We start from the raw sequence: 20,749 nt of genomic DNA, 5'->3' as shown, positions 1-20,749 counted from the left end.
CTTTTTGTTGATGTAGAGGAATCCAAGTGATTTTTGTATGTTTATTTTATAACCTGAGACTCTGCCAAACTCTTCTATTAGTTTCAGTAGTTTTCTGGAGGATTCCTTAGGGTTTTCTGTGTATATAATCATGTCATCTGCAAATAGTGATAACTTTACTTCTTCCTTGCCAATCCGGATACCTTTTATTTCTTTGTCTAGCCTGATTGCCCTGGCTAAGACTTCCAACACGATGTTGAGTAAGAGCGGTGATAAAGGGCATCCTTGTCTGGTTCCCGTTCTCAAGGGAAATGCTTTCAGGTTCTCTCCATTTAGAGTGATATTGGCTGTTGGCTTTGCATAGATGCCCTTTATTACACACACGTTATTTTAATTATTATTTCTTCTTTAATTTATTCTTACAATTTGATTGAAACTGATTTTTTGTTTCATCTGTGGAATTCAATTTTAAAAGGAATAAAAGCTATATTAAGAGTTGTTTTTTTTTTTTTTTTTTGACTTTTAACAATCTACCTATAACCAATACTGTTTTCCAGCTGAGTCTTACCCATGTAGTAACCTTTTTAAAAGGGTATTTAAGAGACACAAAAACTAACCTACATATTTTTATTTACGGAATGATTCGATCAGCACTTCGTATGGGGATGGATATGAAGTTGAGAAATAAAAGGCAGAGGCCATTTCTAACAGTACCACCGAGCATCAGTAATAACAGGTGCTGTAAACATAAAACTAAGCAGTAAAGACCCAAAAGCAGATGCTGAAGACAAATAAATGGAAGTATGCATTCAACAAACAACTGAGGAAATGAAAATCATTTCTTTAGGAACCCTTCACTATAGCTAAATTTATTAACTTCCTTCAGTTTCGCATCAGTGAAGACATAAAGTACCCCTTCAGTATAAAACATCGATACTTACAAACCCTCTAGGCCTTCTTTCAATCTTAAGACTCAAGCCCTTACTTATAATATTAAACTTGTGTTATACTTTCTATTTTGGACATTTTAGCTGATGGAATTTTCCATTTATCACAATAACACTCTATCTACCAGGTCCCCATAATGGTCATGTTAATGGTGGTATAACACCATACCACGACGCTCCGCCATAATTTACTTGCCCATTCTTCAGCACTGGTATTTAAGTTGCCCCTCAGTAAGGTAGATTTGTCTGTCTGGGCTATCATAAATAGAGAAACTATGAATGTCTCTTAACAAATAGGGATTAATATTTCTCTACTGATTTATTTTCTCAGGATATATTTCCATACATATTTAATGCTACATTCCTCTCCAGAAAAACTATTTATTTACAATGGCAGCAGCAATATTTTGGTATTGCAATAATCCTTCCTATTTTGAATTTACTTTTACCTAGATTTTACATTTTATAGATTATTAGCTGAAAATTAAGCTATGGAACTATTACAACTCTATATTAGAGGCCCAGTATAAATCTTTTATAATTCTAAACTATAATATGAGAACGTTTCTTTAAACTATATGAAATACCTAAAACAAAGATGATTTTTATAGAAAGAATGCCCTTTAACATCTGGATTTTCAAATGTCAGATTTTTAAGAGGAGGAAACACCTGTACTTTTATCTTTTAGATGAAATAATTTGGCTATTTAAAAAAAGAAAAAGAGGAAGAACTACTATGTCCTCTGATTCTGTTTTTATCCTCTGGAAAATAATGTGAAAATTTAAGTGACTGACAGGAACAAAACTAAGCTCTAACTTACCTGAAGTAAAAATTGCTAGATAGGTCCACATTCTGGAATATTCGTAGATACCTAAAAAAAAAAAAGCATATTACATTCATACGAAACTACTATTTTCTCCTAGTTCAACATATACACATTTACTTTTGTAAATACATTCATTAAAATTGAAGAATTAATCAATCACTGGAGCAGAGATTTCAGCTGAAGCAGTTTCTAAGTCTGCCGATCATCCCTTCAGACATCCTTGACTTTGTGGGGTTACCTATTTCCTAATTACAGATCACGCCAGTGAGAGGGAAAGTTAGGCACCAACGTGTGCGGGACCCTTAACTTTGGGCAAGACAGAAAACCTGCTTGTATTTTTACAACGTGCTTTGTAAATGCTGTGATGTTGTAAAGTGAAGAGGACGAAAAACCAGCAAAACTATGGGTTGCCATGTTTATAATTTGGAAACTTTTTTAAACTGCAAAAAAAGAAAGTACAGAATAAAATATCCACGCATCTGCCACTGAGGATTAATAAATGTTTACACTTTTTCATATTTGCTTCAACTTTTTCAAACAAAATAACTAAAACATGACTGAAAAAGTGAAAATCCCCTTTAAACCTCCCCAGTCCAATTCTCTCTCCAGAGGCAATCACTGGTTTTGCCTTCCAGTGAATCCCACCAGCTCGTGCGTCTCTTCGCTTTTATAAAATTTACAAGTATCTTCCAATAATACACTGCACTGCATTGTGAATTCAAAATATTTATGTAAATTATTTCAAACTCTGTGTATTATCCTACAACTTGCTTTTTTTCAGTTTTTTTTTTTTTAGATCTAGCCATGCTGAAACTTATGGATTTTATTTGTTAACTTTAATTGATGTTTGATACCTCATATAAAATACGCCATGTCATGGATTGAATTGTGTCCCCCAAAAATATGTGTCAACTTGGTTAGGCCACGATTCCCAGTACTGTGTGGTTGTCCTCCATTTGTTATAAATCATAAATGTATAAAATGTGGTTGTCCTCCATATGTGTTATAAATCATAATCTCTGCCTGTGGTTAAAGAGGATTAGGGTGGGATGTAACACCCTTGCTCAGGTCACATCCCTGATCTAATGTAAAGGGAGTTTCCCTGGGGTGTGGCCTGCACCACCTTTTATCTTACAAGAGATAAAACGAAAGGGAAACAAGCAGAGAGTTGGGGGCCTCATAACACTAAGAAAAGAGTCCTGGGAGCAGAGTGCGTCCTTTGGACCCAGGGTTCCTGCGCAGAGAAGCTCCTAGTCCAGGCGAAGATTGATGACAAGGACCTTCCTCCGGAGCCAACAGAGAAAAGCCTTCTCTTGGAGCTGACACCCAGAATTTGGGCTTTTAGCCTACTGGACTGTAAGAAAATAAATTTCTCTTTGTTAAAGCCATCCACTTTTGGTATGTGTTACAGCAGCACTAGATGACTAAGGCACGCCACATTTTATCTATTTGTCCCTCTGCTGATAGGCCATTAGGTTCTTTCTAGTTCTCCACTATTAGATACAATGCTTCCAAGACCATCCCCATACATGCATGAGTGTATGTATAAGAATTTCTCCAGGGCACATACACAGAAACAAAACAACAAAAAAACAAAACCTGTTGCTGCCAAGTTTATTCTAACTCATGGTGACCCCGTGTGCTACAGAATAGAACTGTTCTGTAAGATTTTCTTGTAATTGTTACAGAAGCAGATCACCAGGCCTTTCTTTCACAGCATCTCTGGGTGTGTTTGAAGAGCCAAGCTTTAGGTTAGTGGCCAAAAGCAAACTATTTGTGCCATTCAGGGACCCGCTGAGTTATAATATACACGTGTTTTCACAGTACAGGGGAGGTCAGCACAACTGGACTAAACCAAAAGCAAAAAAGTTTTCTGAATAAACTGAATGCTTTGAAGACCAACATAGCAGGGGCAGGGGTCCGGGGACCATGGTTTCAGGGGACATCTAAGTCAATTGGCATAATAAAATCTATTAAGAAAACATTCTGCATCCCACTTTGAAGAGTGGTGTCTGGGGTCTTAAACGCTAGCAAGCAGCCATCTAAGATGCATCAGGTGGTCTCAACCCACCTGGATCAAAGGAGAATGAAGAACACCAAGAACACAAGGTGATTACGAGCCCAAGAGATAAAAGGGGCCACATGAACCAGCGACTACATCATCCTGAGACCAGAACTAGATGGTGCCCAGCTACAACCGATGATGGCCCTGACAGGGAACACAACACAGAACCCCTGAGGGAGCAGGAGAGCAGTGGGATGCAGACCCCAAGTTCTCATAAGGCTAGACTTAATGGTCTGACTGAGACTGGAAGGACCCTGGTGGTCATGGCCCCCAGACCTTCTGTTGGCCCAGGACAGGAACCATTCCCCAAGCCAACTCTTCAGAGATGGATTGGAGTGGACAGTGGGTTGAAGAGGGATGCTGGTGAGGAGCGAGCTTCTTGGATCAGGTGGACACTTGAGACTATGTTGGCATCTCCTGCCTGGAGGGGAGATGAGAGGGTCGAGGGGGTTAGAAGCTGATGAAAATGACATGAAAAGAGAGAGTGGAGGGAGAAAGCAGGCTGTCCCATTAGGGGGAGAGTAATTGGGAGTGTGTAGCAAGGTGTATATGGGTTTTTGTGTGAGAGACTGACTTGACTTATAAACTTTCACTTAAAGCACAATAAAAATTACTTAAAAAAAAATATATATATATACACACATGTTTTCAATTTTGCTAGAAAACGTCAACTTGTCCTCTTAAGTGGCTGAAATAATACCACTCCAACCACAGTGTATAAATGTTTCCATTTCCAACATCTCTGCTAACACTTGATGTTGGCAGACATTTTAGTTACTCCCAATTTGACTAATGGGAATGAAATGGTATCTTTTCAATTTGCTTTTATTTCTCTTATTATAAGTGTTGTTCAGAATCTTTTTTGTGAGTTGCCTGTCCATATCTTTTGACCATTTTTCAATTTGGTTATCTTTTTCTTACTGTTTAATAGAAATTCTTCATATATTGTGACTACCAATTTTGTTATATGTTGCAAATATCCACTTTCATACTGCTGCTTCTCTCCTAAAATTATCTAGATTGCACAGACATTTTTAATGTTTATATCATCAAATAAATGCCATGGGTGGCCCTGCTGGTATTTGAAATACCATTAGCATAGCTTCCAGCATCACAGCAACATGCAAGCCACCATAGGTTCCAGCAGAGCTTCCAGACTAAGACAGACTAGGAAGAAGGACATGGTAATCTGACCTACTTCTAAAAACACTGACCAGTGAAAACCCTATGAAAAGCAGGGCCAGAAGATGAGCCCTTCAGGTTGGAAGGCACTCAAAATACTACCATGGAAGAGCTGCCTCTTCAAAATAGAGTCGACCTTAATGATGTGGATGGAGTAAAGCTTTTGGGACTTTCATTTGCTGATATAGCATGATTCAAAGTGAGAGAAATAGGTGCAAACACCCATTAATAATCAGAACGTGGAATGTACAAAAGTATGAATCTAGGGAGATTGGCAGTCATCAAAAATTAAATGGGATGCATAAAGATTGACATCCTAGGCATTAGTGAACTGAAATGGACTGGTATTGGCCATTTTGAATCTGACAATCATATGGTCCACCATGCCAGAAATGACATGAATTCTTCAAATGACAATTGAAGATTTTCAATTGAAGAACTGATAAATGAAAAAGAATTAAAGAGGAATGACATAGCATTCTACATTAAAATGAACTTTTCAAGATCTATCCTGAAGTACAACGCTGTCAGCAATAGGATAATATTCATATGCCTACAAGGAAAACCAGTTAATACAACCATTATCCAAATTTACGTATCAACCACTAAGGCCAAAGATGAAGAAATTGAAGATTTTTACCAACTTGTGCAGTCTGAAATTGATCAAACATGCAATCAAGATACACTGATAATTACTGGTGATTGAAATGCAAAAGTTGGAAACAAAGAAGAAAGATCTATAGCTTGAAAATATAGCCTTGGTGATAGAAACAAGGCCGGAGATCGCGTGACAGAATTTTGCAAGATCAACAACTTATTCATTGCAAATAGCTTTTTTCAAACACATTCGGTGACTATATATGTGGACCTCATTGGATGGAATTCACAGGAATCAAATCAACTTCATCTGCAGAAAGAGACAATGGAGAAGCTCAATATCATCAGTCAGAAGGAGGCCAGGGACCGACTGCGGAACAGGCCATCAACTGCTCATATTCAAGTTCAAGCTGAAGCTGAAAAAAATTAAAACAGGTCCAAGAGAGCCAAAATAGGACCTTGAGTATATCCTACCTGAATTTAGAGGCCATTTAAGAACAGATGTGATGCACTGAATATTAATTCGTCTATGCCAAGAAGTTTGGAAGACAGCTACCTAGCCAACTGACTGGAAGAGATCCGTATTTTTGTCCATTCCAAAGAAAGGTGATCCCACAGAATGTGGAAATTATCGAACAATATCATTAATATCACACACAAGTAAAATTTTGCCACAGATAATTCAAAAACAATTGCATTCATACATCAGCAGGGAACTGGCAGAAATTCAAGCCAGATTCAGAAGAGGATGTGGAACAAGAGATATCGCTGATGTCAAACAGGTCTTGGCTAAAAGCAGAGAATAACAGAAAGATGTTTACCCATGTTTTATTGACTATGTAAAGGCATTCAAATGTGTGGGTCATAATAAATTATGGATAATATTGCAAAGAATGGGAATTCCAGATCACTTAATTGTACTCATGAAGAACCTGTACACAGAGCAAGAAGCAGTCGTTCATACAGAACAAGGGGATACTACACGGTTTAAAATCAGGAAAGGTGTGTGTTAGGGCTGTATTCTTTCATCATACTTATTCAATCTGTATGCTGAGCAAACAATCCAAGAAGCTGGACTACTAGGCTATATGAATAAGAACGCTGCATCAGGATTGGAGGAAGCCTCTTTAACAACCTGCGATATGAAGATGACACAACTTTGCTTGCTGAAAGCAAAGAGGTCTTGAAGCACTTACTGAAGAAGATCAAAGACTACAGCCTTCAGTAGGAATTACACCTCAACATAAAGAAAACAAAAATCCTCACAGCTGAACCAACAAGCAACACCATGATAAAAGGAGAAAAGTCTGATTTTGTCAAGGACTTCATTTTACTTGGCTCCACAATCAATGCTCATGGAAGCAGCAATCAAGAAATCAAACAATGTATTGCACTGGGCAAATGTGCTACAAAAGACCTCTTTAAAGCGTTTAAAAACAAAGATATCACTTTGAGGCCTCAGGTGTGCCTGACCCAAGCCATGGTATTTTCAATTTTTTTTTTTTTCATATATATGTGAAAGCCAGACAATGAATAGGAAGACTAAAGAAGAACTGATGCCTTTGAATTAGGGTGTTGGCAAAGAATATTGAATATACCAAGAACTTCCAGAAAAACAAACAAATCTGTCTTGGAAGAAGTACAACCAGAATGTTCCTTAGAAGTGAGGATGGGAGGTGTCATCTTATGCATTTTGGTCATGTTATCAGGAGGGAGCAGTCCTGGGAGAAGGACATCATGCTTGGTAAAGTAGAGGGTTAGGGAAAAAGAGGAAGACCTTCAACCAGATGGGCTGACACAGTGGCTGCAACAATGCACTGACACATGGCAGCGATTGTGAGGATGGCGCAGGACCAGGCAATATTTTGTTCTATTATACATAGGATTGCTATCAGAGCAGACTCCATGGCACCTACAACAACCACAACATCATCAAATATACCACTGTATTCCTTATGGTTTGTGATTTTTATATTTTGTTCATGAAATCATTCTCTGCACTAGGATCTCAAAAAATATTCACCTTTATTTTCTTCTGGGAGTTTTAAAATTGTCTTTGTACTTCTGGAATTGCTTTTTGAGTATTATTCAAGATTGGAATCTAATTTTATTTTAGCCCAAATGGAAAACCAACACCATTTAGCCCATCCTTCCCCAATGATTTACAATGCCATCTCTATCATATTTCAATTTCCCACATAAAATGGATCTTTTTCGACACTTTCTCCTCTCTGTTCATTGATCATTGTCAATTTCTCCACCAAGACAAAGCAGTTGGAACTTACTATCTACTTGGTTATCTTAATTACAGTAAGTCTTACTATCTAGCTGGACCTACTTGTTGCCATTGAACTGATTTCGACTCATGGCGACCCCGTGTATTACAGGCACAACTACCCCATAGAAGTTGTTTTTATTTTTATAATTTTTACTGTGCTTTAAGTGAAAGTTTATAAATCAAGTCAGTCTCTCACACAAAAATCCATATACACCTTGCTACACACTCCCAATTATTCTCCCCCTAATGAGACTGCCGGCTTCCTCCCTCCACTCTATCTTTTCGTGTCCATTTCGCCAGCTTCTAACCCTCTCTACCCTCCCGTCTCCCCTCCAGGCAGGAGATGCCAACATAGTCTCAAGTGTCCACCTGATCCAAGAAGCTCGCTCCTCACCAGCATCCCTCTTCAACCCACTGTCCACTCCAATCCATCTCTGAAGAGTTAGCTTCAGAAATGGTTCCTGTCCTGGGCCAACAGAAGGTCTGGGGCCCATGACCACCAGGGTCCTTCCAGTCTCAGTCAGACCATTAAGTCTAGCCTTATGAGAACTTGGGGTCTGCATCCCACTGTTCTCCTGCTCCCTCAGGGGTTCTGTGTTGTGTTCCCTGTCAGGGCCATCATCGGTTGTAGCTGGGCACCATCTAGTTCTTCTGGTCTCAGGATGATGTAGTCGCTGGTTCATGTGGCCCTTTCTATCTCTTGGGCTCGTAATCACCTTGTGTCCTTGGTGTTCTTCATTCTCCTTTGCTCCAGGTGGGCTGAGACCAATTGATGCATCTTAGATGGCTGCTTGCTAGCGTTTAAGACCCCAGACGCCACTCTTCAAAGTGGGATGCAGAATGTTTTCTTAATAGATTTTATTACGCCAATTGACTTAGATGTCCCCTGAAACCATGGTCCCCAGACCCCTGCCCCTGCTACACTGGCCTTCAAAGCATTCAGTTTATTCAGGAAACTTCTTCACTTTTGGTTTAGTCCAATTGTGCTGACCTCCCCTGCACATAATGTAAGTTTTTGTCTCTTTATTGGTGATGCCAAGTTTGCTCATTTGGTTAAACATGTCTTTTTTTCTTAACTATAAAAAATACCTTTTCCTCTTTGTAACTAATAAAGAGATTCATGGAGTGGTATGTTGAGACTGTGTGAATATCCTGTTCCCCAGTAACAACCTTTCACCTAATGGCTTTAGAACCTGCTGTGGATTCCTGCCAGAATTAATTATTATAATGGGGTTTTTAATAGCCCTTGAAATAAAAGTTGTAAAATTCTGAGCCAGCATTTGAACTTTTTACGTAACACTTATAATCCTTTGAATATATTTTGTGTTCTAAGTGGTCTATCACATTACGAAAATAGTAATCAACACCAGTACATACCTAGCTTCATCAGGATGAGTAACTCGTACAGAATCATTGGGTATATAGATCATGTTTGTATCTTCAATCTTATATATTGCATGACCTCCAATATCTGCCATCTTCCTCCTTTTAGTTATTAACACAATATAATAGCCTTCTAAAAATCTGACGAAACCTATGCAACAAAAAAGAAAGATACAGTGCTTTGTAAACTTAGTAATGCCTTTAGATTTTATCAGACTTATAGTTAAAAGGCCAAAATCTTTAGATACATTTCTCACTTTATTATATTTCTCCCACGATTTATAGCCAAAAAATTTTCACTTGTCTTATGAATTATTCAGTATCTATACTGACATGTATCTCACTTAAACGCATTAATTTTAAACAATTTTATTTCATTCATTCATCTCTTCACATTTAGCCTCATTCCAAAGAGGACTGCAGTGCCTTGCAAAAATACATACAAGATTAATAAAAATAAGGGAGGAAATTATGGTAAAGGAAAACAAGGTTGAGGAAAATAAGATGAAGCCAAGGATAATATTGTTGTTGTTATTGTGTATCGTCAAGTCAATTCCAACTACATAAGAAAAAAAACAAACTCATTGCTGTCAAGTTGATTCCAACTTATAGCGACCCTATAGGACAGAGTAGAACTGCCCCACAGGGTTTCCAAGGAGCACCTGGTGGATTTGAACTGTCAATGTTTTGGTTAGCAGCCAAACTTTTAACCACTATGCCACTAGGATCTCCACATGACATATAGTGACCCTATATGAGAGAGCGGAAACCCTGGTGGTGTAGAGGTTAAGAGTTATGGCTGCTAACCTAAAGGCTGGCAGTTCAAATCCACCAGGTGCTCCTGGAAACTCTATGGGGGAGTTCTACTGTATCCTATAGGGTCGCTACGAGTCAGAATCGACTCGATGGCAACGGGTTTCGTTCTTTTTTTTTTTTTTGGTTATATGAAGAGTATAACTGCCTTGTAGTGTTTCCTAGGCTATATTCTTTATGCGAGCAGATCACCAGGTCTTCTTTTCTAGTGGAGGCACTGGTAGGTTCCAACCACTGACCTTTTGGTACATAACCAAGCGCTTAACCATTGCACAACCAGGGCTCCTGTGAATAAGATTAGTACATAAAAATACATCTTAAGGTCCTATATACTATTCCCCATATTTGCCTCTGAGCTTAATACAAAGAGGAACACACACTTAATTGTACCATATACAGTGTCTGTAAGATAAAAACCAAACCAGTTGCTTGGAGAAGCTACTCCTAGCTCTGAGAACTAAGAGGTAATTCTAGAGTGAGTCTTCATTAAAAAAAAAAAAAGGAGACCATGTGATCCAGGGAACAACAATCTCCGGAAATTTCTACAGTAGTGTCAAGGACACACACGTCTTAGGGCTATTTTACATGCGAAAGCACAATTCAATAAATGTAAATCTCTATAAACTAAAAGAATACAAGGCACATAGCTCAATGATGGCCTAATTTAATTTGAAGATAAAATTTAGATATCTAAGGCAATAATTCCCCAAATGTGCCCTCTATGAATAACTAGTTAATAGGTTCTGTGGGAAGAGGTGAGCTATGATCAAACAGATTAGGGAAATAGTGGGCTAAAGATACTTAAAACAAAAAACCACCTAAGTTCTCAGAGCCGTATGGTACTGTGCTAATACGCAGTGTAAATCTCTATTGGGAAAAAGACTGTCTTCATATATTTGTTTGACCATGAAACACACCAACCACCTACACAAAGATCTTTAAAGAACTATACTACTGCTACTACCAATTGCCATAGAGTCGACTCTGATTCAAAGAACTTTAAGAATGGGTGTCTTAGTTAGTCATCTAGTGCTGCTGTAACAGAAATACCACAAGTGGATGGCTTTAACAAAAAGAAATTTATCTCCTCACAGTAAAGTAGGCTAGAAGTCCAAATTCAAGGCGTCAGCTCCAGGGGAAGGCTTTCTCTATTGGCTCTGGAGGAAGGTCCTTGTCCTAAATCTTTCCAAGGTTGAGGAGCTTCTCAGGCGCAGGCACCCCAGATCCAAAGAACACGCTCTGCTCCTGGTGCTGCTTTCTTGATGGTATAAGGTCCCCAACTTTCTGCTTGCTTCCCTTTCCTTTTTAACTCTTAAGAAATAAAAAGTGGTGCAGGCCACACCCCAGGGAAACTCCCTTTACACTGGATCAGGGATGTGACCTGCGTTTAAGGGTGGTGTTACAATTCCACCCTAATCCTTTTAACATAAAACTACAGTCACAAAATGGAGGACAACCACAGATTGCTGAAAATCATGCCCCAGCCAAACTGATACACATATTTTTGGCGGGACATAATTCAAACCATGACAATGGATAAAAGTTCTGAGGAACATACTTTGGGAAATGTTGATCAAGAGGAAGAACAGACCTCATGGACTCTTGATTGCTAGAGGCAAGACCCAACTTGAGCCAGCTTAACCTAAAGCAGGAACTTATTTTAAGGATACCGAGGTGATCTACGACATCCATGGGCAACAATGTGACTGAGCCTCAGAAAAGAACAAGGTCAAGATAGGTCTCTGAACAGCAACACCATTCTTATCTCTCTCCATAGACAGTCTCTTCCATTTCTCCAGAAAGACAGCTGCTGACAACTATCGGCTTTGTATTTCAAAGCTTTACCGGGAAGAGGCTTTTTTAAATGAGGCTCAGTTCGAAAATTCCTAGAGAAGAACTCAGATGGGCCCAACTTTGGATGCCCAGCCTGGGCCAATCAGCTGTGGCCAAGAAATAGGATCACATTGCATTAGAAGCCATTTTACAGAAAAACTAAGTGATTTAGATGGGAAAGGAAGGAGATGGTGCCAGGTACCAGAAGAAAGGAGCAACTGGGAAAAACAAAAAAAGAAACATACTCACAATATATCCAGTAAATTATATATCCTTTGTGCAATCCTCCACAAATATCATTTCTGATAATTAAGCTTCTTATTGAATATTGGAAAGTTGTATTATAAATAAGGTTATATTTTCTGTCAAATCATTGAATACAGATGTTCTATACTAGTGATTAAAGAAAGATCATATGCTTCTCTAAAATCTATATGATTCTGTCAAAACTAAACCACAAAAAGACAAACAACCCAATCAAAAAGTGGAAAAAGGATATGAACACACACTTCACTAAAGAAGATATTCAGGCAGCTAACAGATACATGAGAAAATGCTCTCGATCATTAGCCATTAGAGAAATGCAAATTCAAACTACGATGAGATTCCATCTCACTCCAACAAGCCTGGCATTAATCCAAAAAACACAAAATAATAAATGTTGGAGAGGCTGCGGAGAGATTGGAACTCTTATATACTGCTGGTGGGAATGTAAAATGGTACAACCACTTTGGAAATCTATCTGGCGTTATCTTAAACAGTTAGAAATAGAACTACCATACAACCCAGAAATCCCACTCCTCGGAATATACCCTAGAGATACAAGAGCCTTCACACAAACAGATATATGCACACCCATGTTTATTGCAGCTCTGTTTACAATAGCAAAAAGCTGGAAGCAACCAAGGTGTCCATCAACGGATGAATGGGTAAATAAATTGTGGTATATTCACACAATGGAATACTACGCATCGATAAAGAACAGTGACGAATCTGTCAAACATTTCATAACATGGAGGAACCTGGAAGGCATTATGCTGAGTGAAATTAGTCAGAGGCACAAGGACAAATATTGTATAAGACCACTATTATAAGATCTTGAGAAACAGTATAAACTGAGAAGAACACATACTTTTGTGGTTACGAGGCGGGGAGGGAGGGAGGGAGGGAGAGGGTTTTTTATTGATTAGTTAGTAGATAAGAACTACTTTAGGTGAAGGGAAGGACAATACTCAATACATGGAAGGTCAGCTCAACTGGACTGGACGAAAAGCAAAGAAGTTTCTGGGATAAACTGAATGCTTCAAAGGTCAGCGGAGCAAGGGCGGGGGTTTGGGGACCATGGTTTAAGGGGACTTCTAAGTCAATTGGCAAAATAATTCTATTATGAAAACATTCTGCATCCCACTTTGAAATGTGGCCTCTGGGGTCTTAAATGCTAACAAGCGGCCATCTAAGATACATCAATTGGTCTCAACCCACTTGGATCAAAGGAGAATGAAGAACACCAAGGTCACACGATAACTATGAGCCCAAGAGACAGAAAGGGCCACATGAACCAGAGACTTACATCATCCTGAGACCAGAAGAACTAGTTGGTGCCCGGCCACAACCGATGACTGCCCTGACAGGGAGCACAACAGAGAATCCCTGAGGGAGCAGGAGATCAGTGAGATGCAGACCCCAGATTCTCACAAAAAGACCATACTTAATGGTCTAACTGAGACTAGAGGAATCCCGGTGATCATGGTCCCCAAACCTTCTGTTGGCCCAGGACAGGACCATTCCCGAAGACAACTCATCAGACATGGAAGGGACTGGACAGTGGGTAGGAGAGAGATGCTGATGAAGAGTGAGCTATTTGTATCAGATGGACACTTGAGACTGTGTTGGCATCTCCTGCCTGGAGGGGGGATGGGAGGGTAGAGAGGGTTGTAAGCTGGCAAAATTGTCACGAAAGGAGAGACTGGAAGGGCTGACTCATTAGGCGGAGAGAAAGTGGGAGTATGGAGTAAGGTGTATATAAACTTATATGTGACAGACTGACTTGATTTGTAAACATTCACTTGAAGCTCAATAAAAATTATAAAAAAAAAAAGAAAGAAAGAAAGATCATATGCTTTAATTTTCAGTAGCATTAAATTTACAGGAACCATATAGTCTTGGAGAATAAATTTGGGTTCCCAGAGCTTTTGCTTTGGGAAGTAAAACTAACTCTATTAGGGGAGCACTTTTGGAATGGCAATGTGAGGAGTTCTGGGGACCCTCTCCCCAGGGAAACAGCCAGAACCGTAAAAAAAAATAATAAAAGAAACAACCATTTAAAGCCTCTGAAAATTGCCTTAGGGGCATATAAGCAAATGGAGAAACATGTATTTAAGATAGTCTAGTAAATCTCAACCTGCAATACGCAGATGACACAATCTTGCTTGCTGAAATCTAAAGGGACTTGAAACACTTACTGATGAAGATCAAAGACTACAGCCTTCAGTATGAATTACACCTCAACATAAAGAAAACAAAAATCCTCACAACTGGACCAATAAGGAACATCATGATAATGGATAAAAGATTTAATGTTGTCAAGGATTTCATTTTACTCAGATCCACAGAATTCAAAAGATATATTTCATTGGGCAAATCTGCTGCAAAAGACCTCTTTAAAGTGTTCAAAAACAAAGATGTCACTTTGAGGACTAAGATGCACTTGACCTAAGCCATGATATTTTCAATCACCTCATATGCATGCCAAAGCTGGGCAATGAATAAGGAAGACTGAAGAAGAATTGATGCCTTTAAATTATTGTGTTGGCGAAGAATAATGAATATACCATGGATCTCCAGAAGAACGAACAAGTCTGTCTTGGAAGAAATACAGCCAGAGTGCTCCTTGGAAAAGAGGATGGTGGGATTTCATCTCATGTACTTTGGACCTGTTATCAGGAAGGACCAGTCCCTGGAGAAGGACATCAAGCTTGGTAAAACAGAGGGTAAGCGAAAAAGAGGAAGACCCTCAACAAGATGGACTGACACAGTGGCTGTAACAATTGGCTTAAGTATAACAATGATTGTGAGGATGATGCAGGACTGGGCAGTGTTTCCTTAAGTACATGGGGTCACTATGAGAACTGACTCAATAGCACCTAACAATAACAACAATGGTGCATCTCAGCAAGAGTCTGTGGCATTTGAGCCATGACCTGTTTTCTCCTTTCCCCACACCCAGTTAGTTCAGTGTGACGTAAGCTCTACTTCAGGCAGGAGCTGCCAAGGAGAGTGTTCCCAGAATCACTACAGGGCTACAGTTTCTCTTCAGGAGGGACAGACCATCAGCATTCCTCATCCCTTCCAGCTCTGTGTTGCAGAGCTCTATTCCTGGCAAGTATAGCCAAAGGTCTTGGGCTCTTTTCTGCTACCCAGCCTCAACTCATAGGGTGGAAGCTCTATTCCAGGCATGAAGGGTTGAGAATACTGGGCCCCAATCACCATCACCAGGGGGTACCACTCCTATCCAGTGCCTTGCTATTAGAGCAGGGATGCCATTCCAAGAGAAGTGGACTGATGTCCCTGCTCCCAGCTCCAGAGAAGTGGAGCAGAGGTTCTACCCAGGGGCAGAGGTAAGAACAGAGAACTCCATAGCTTTCTCTAAGGGGATTGACTTTATTTGTAATCGAGCCTGAAAAAGTTCAAACCTAAGAGTACTGTCAAGAACCACGAAGATTTTGATGGTAACTATGAAGGAACTGATAGCTCTATCATAGCAACAAGTGAAATAGTAGACCAGTTAGAATTTTAACAGACATAACTGGGGAGACAGCTAAGAACAGCCCTCCTGGAGTTAGAGCAAGCTTCAAAAACCAGCCTCACAGACTACCCTGGCAAAGGGGACCAAATTTAATTGTATCAGACTGTGGAGCATATGCCACAGAGCACTGTTGAAAACAATAAAGCAGTCAGTGGTAATTAATGGAGGCTAAGGGCAGGTACCAATCCCAGCAATTAGTGGAGGCTGAGAGCAGGTGGGACCAGTCCCTGGAGAAAGACATTATACTTGGTAAAGTCGAGGGTCAATGAAAAAGAAGAAGACCCTCAATGAGATGAACTGACACAGTGGCTGCAATAATGGGCTGAAACATAGCAACAGTTGTGAAGATGGCGCAGGACTGGACAGTGTTTCATTCTGCTGTACATAAGGGTCGCTACGAGTTGGAACCAACCTGACAGCACCCAGCAACTACAACAACAAGAGCTGGGTTTCCTACCGATAGAGGCAGACTAGCTACAAGCTTAACAAGTAGATTAGGGGAAAAGACCTTCAGACACAGCCTGGCTAAAACCATGGTTATCATCCAGGCGGAAGAGGTGTCAAGGTGACTGAGCGTGCTCAGAGCTGTACCCTCTGAGAAGTAACATTTGAAGCTGCACACTGCAGGGAAAATACACTTTACTGAAATATTCCAGTTGAGTTATTAAGCTAATAAATAAGAAAATGAGAATAATAGGGAGCCCACTCAGTATCCAGAGTTGCTATAATATGATATCTAAAATGTACAGTTATTAACAAAAAAAAAATGCAAGACATAGAAATAAACAGGAAAGGATGACCTGTACAAAGGAAAAAAAAAAAAAAAAAAACAGGCAACAAAAACTGCCATTGAGAGGTCCAGATGTCAGAATTAGCAAAGACTTCAAAGCAGGTATTATAAATTCTGCTCTAAGAACTAAAGGAAATTATGCTTAAAGAAGTAAAAAATGGTATGATGACAATGTACTATCAAACAGAGAATATCAATACAGAGATATAATTATAGAAAAAAAGAGTCAATGGCATATTCTGGAGTTGAAAAGTACAATAACAGAAATATAAATTGACTAAAGGGACTTAGAACTGACAGAAGAAAGCATCGGAAAACTTTGAGAAGATAGTTTGATAGAGACTATGAAATCTGAACAAAAAAGAGAAAGACAGAATGTAGAGAAATGAGTAAAGCCTCAGTGTAATATGGGACACCATTAAGCACACCAACATACACGTAAAGGGAGTACAAGAAGAGTGAGAGAGAAAAGAATAGAAAAAAAATTCACAGAAATAATGGTTGAAAACATCCCAAATTTGATGAAAAACATTAATCTACACATCCAAGAAGCTCAACAAACTTCAAGTAGGACAAATGCAAAGAGATCCTTACCCAGACATGACAAAGAATCAAAATATTGAAAGGCAAAAACTACAAGAAAATCTCAAAAACAGCAAGAGAAAAATACCTTGTCACATACAACTGATTTCTCATGAGCAGAAATGGAGACCAGAGGAGGCAGTGGGATGACATATTCAAAGCACTAAAAGAAAGAAAATGTCAACCAAGAATCTTATATCCAACAATAACATTTTTCCAAACTAACTCTCTCTCTCTCCACTCTCTCAGACAGACACACACACACACACTTAAGTGGTGTATCTATAAAGTTTGAGCGGGGATCCTGATGCTATGAATCTTTGCTCTAGAACTGACAAGTATATATTGTCTGTGTCTTGTTATTTTCAGCTGAAAAATGGAACTACTAATTAAATGAATTAACATAAATGAGCTAAAATATATAAGGTGAAGATGCCTCAGAGATTATATGAGCTGTATTACTGAGAAAAATGCTATTAAAACAATGAAAAATGCTTATATTCTAGAAATCCACAAAGCACAAAGTGTTCTTTTTAAAAACGTTCATTTGAGCCCCTTTTTCTCCTTAGAGACTGGCCATAAATTCCCTGACTAAAGCTGAAGGACACAGGAATGGGAAGGAAAATAAAGCTGATGACTACCTCATTAAAACCAAGTCAGGAAGTGGTTATTCTTCTAGAAGGATAAAAATTAAAAAGTAACTCTCTTGGAAGCAGCATTAAAACACTCAAGAAGAGAATTTAATTGAGTTTAAATAATGAATATTTCCAAGGTGAATGAGTTTCCCTTTTATTTTTGCCATATATTTATTTTCTAGGAAAAAAAATTCACTGTAACAATTTCTTCCAACTAGCATTTCAACTGAATTTTAATTTTACATTTTTAGCTCTAGCCTATTTATGTCATTTTACATTTCCCTTCATAATTTGAAAAAAGAAAAATATACTGTACAAAAGAAACTCTTTTACCAGCAAGAATGCCTTCAGTGCATTATAAATGAAACTGTTTCCTTTTCCTACCAACTGGAAATGTCACTCTCTTTTTAAGTAGGTTCCTGTCAAATAGAACCAACAATTAAAAGGCTTCACTTTGTCGCAGACATTTACCAAGAGTCAACTTGCTCATTATTTTAACATATCAAAAGCCAGAACAAGTTGTTTCATCTTCATTCTATGTACTCTGGCATGTTGCTGGCCCAGACCAATTGACCAAGTACTTTCCAGAAAATGAAATAATGACCATCTCAAAAGATAAGAAGGTTGTGTCATTTGAGAGGGATAACAAGCAAAGTATATAAAAAAAAGTATACATGAGAGAATTAGAGTAGTGTGGTGTTCTGGTGGCTAGAAAAAAATCCATTAGCCCACGGAGAAGGAAAACACAATATTCCGTTTGGGGGTTCCTATGCCAGCCAGCCATTATCTTGGAAGCCTTCAGTGAGGACAGCACTATGAAAAACCTACCCAAGGTACCTAGGGCCTTTGCACAACAGAGCTCTATGGAATCAAAGTGATATCTCTAACTCAAATCTTATTGCTCCCTAACTGGTCTGAGGCACACAGTTTGCTGTTGTTATTGTTTTCGTTGTTATGTTGGATCTGATTTGTAAGGGTGTTGCTTTAAATAGCAGCTTAATTCACCGCTTAAGTCTGCTACAATGACATTTGTTAGTCTACCTTTCCCCTCCAATGTATTAGCAGCTCACAAAGGTATTCTCTGATGAGTGACATACGTAGAAAAAGGACGTAAGAAGCAGGGACAGTCACAGAATTGATTGTAGCAAGGACTACAGGCCACCAGACACCTACTTCAACCCCAGAACTAGATAAAACAACTTTATGACAGATGCTCTTGATTCCATCCAGTGGTTTCCCAAACCTCCTGCTGGCCATCAAATAACAATGTGCAGGTCAAGAATTGGCAAGGTAACTATGTGAATGGATCGAGCCATGTTTATACTCAAAAAAACCCTCTAGGTCAGTATTACTCAAAGTATGATCTAGGGACCAATGTTGGTCCATGAACTATTCAGTGTCGTCCCATGAAAAGACAAGTAAACAAATTGATAGTACCGGTTTAGATGCTTTAGAGCAATTTGAGATCACCGCAGTATCCAAGTATATGATAAGTAAACTAGCCTCAAACAGGGTATAGACTAATTTGGGAATTATTCAGCTTGCATGGTGAGTCACATGTGGTGCAAGCTGCATACAAGTTATGCACAGTAGGACCATGTATTGGTCTGTGACATCTTGGGGAGAAAATACTGGTCCTTTACCACAGATAATTGAGAAGCACTGCTCTAAATTCTTACACATTATGTACTAAACTAACCATGATAACGGTCCAAAACATTCCCGCAAAAATATTATCCACAAATTAACATGTCAAAAAAAAAAAGCAGAGAAACTATTTTAGGCACAGAATAGAAGACAACCAGTCTAGTTATTTCATACATGTATTAGTTTGCAAACTAGATTATATATTTTTCAAAGGTAAGTGTTTTGTCTTTTAGTATTTCATTATCCCTCATTATTTGTAAAGGGGGTCTGGTGGTGCAACAGTTAACCACTCAGCTGCTAACCAAAAGGTTGGCAGTTTGAACCCACATGGCGGTTCTGTAGGAGAAAGACCTGGCGATCTGCTCATAAAGATTAAAAAAAAAAAAAATACAACCTAGGAAATCCTATAGGGCAGTTCTATTCTGTAACATGGGGCTGCTATGAGTCAAAGTCGACTCGACAGCACCTAACAACAATGACAACAACAACATTATTTCTAAGATAGCACAACAACTCCTCACTTATCGACACAGTTAGGTTCCAAAGGCCAGGTTGTTATGCGAAAATTGGCATTATGCAAAAACTAGGGTGCAAGCCACACCTCCAAGGAAACGTCCTTTTCAACTGATTGGCTGCTCATATAAGATCACAAAATGGAGGATGATTACAACAGATCACAAAATGAAGGATGACTACATCATTACATAATTGCCAAATTAAATCAATATATAACTGCCAAACCACTGAAAATGATGGCCCAGTCAAGTTGACACATAACCTTAACCACCACTGCCGGCGTTACTCTTACCTCACAGCTCGAAGTTAATTACTGCCAGACGCACGTCGTTGATGTACAAAATAGTCATATAGCAGATATTTTACTGTTGTCGTAAATGCAAAATGTCAGATAACAAGGCAGTTAATAAGCAAGGAGTGGGTATACTAGGCAAATCATAGACTTTTATTAATTCCCTGTTTACTCTTCAGAAACCCTGGTGGCATAGTGGTTAAGTCCTACAGCTGCTAACCAAGAGGTCGGCAGTTCGAATCTGCCAGGCGCTCCTTGGAAACTCTACGGGGCAGTTCTACTCTGTTCTATAGGGTCACTATGAGTCGGAATCCAGTTGATGGCAGTGGGTTTGGTTTTTGGGTTTGGTTTACTCTTCACTGATTCTGAACATATTTATATTTCAAAGTAAATGGATGCATTAGAGCACATTTACTCAAAAATAATAAAAGCTTACTACATACAGTATTGTGTCACATTGCTGGTAGATCAGTCTTACAGTCACTTCACCCATTCAAGGACAGTCACAAACCTAAGAGACCTCTAATTGAAGAAGAAATAACTATAATGCCTAAAAATGTCACTCAAGAAAAACATGG

The 20,749-nt window shown here is 38.9% G+C and overlaps 1 protein-coding gene across 4 annotated transcripts in view; it reads right to left on the bottom strand.

The window, feature by feature from the left end:
* Window positions 1-20,749, bottom strand: part of FIG4 (FIG4 phosphoinositide 5-phosphatase) — a 195,033-nt gene that overhangs the window by 96,267 nt on the left and 78,017 nt on the right. For 3 of the 4 annotated variants that reach the window (XM_064289653.1, XM_023542888.2, XM_003404299.4), the window contains exons 4-5: window positions 9,253-9,409; window positions 1,748-1,798 (exon numbers count right to left, since the gene is read on the bottom strand). The exons of the other annotated variant lie outside the window; for it this stretch is intronic. In XM_064289653.1, the coding sequence (XP_064145723.1) occupies window positions 1,748-1,798; window positions 9,253-9,409 (208 nt within the window). The remainder of the gene's footprint in view (window positions 1-1,747; window positions 1,799-9,252; window positions 9,410-20,749) is intronic. 4 annotated transcript variants of the gene reach the window in all.

Source organism: Loxodonta africana, chromosome 1 (genome assembly GCF_030014295.1).
Source record: "Loxodonta africana isolate mLoxAfr1 chromosome 1, mLoxAfr1.hap2, whole genome shotgun sequence".
In the NCBI taxonomy this organism is placed as follows: domain Eukaryota; kingdom Metazoa; phylum Chordata; class Mammalia; order Proboscidea; family Elephantidae; genus Loxodonta; species Loxodonta africana.
The sequence above is the reverse complement of the archived record's forward strand: the minus strand, read 5'-3'. Positions and strand labels throughout refer to the sequence as shown.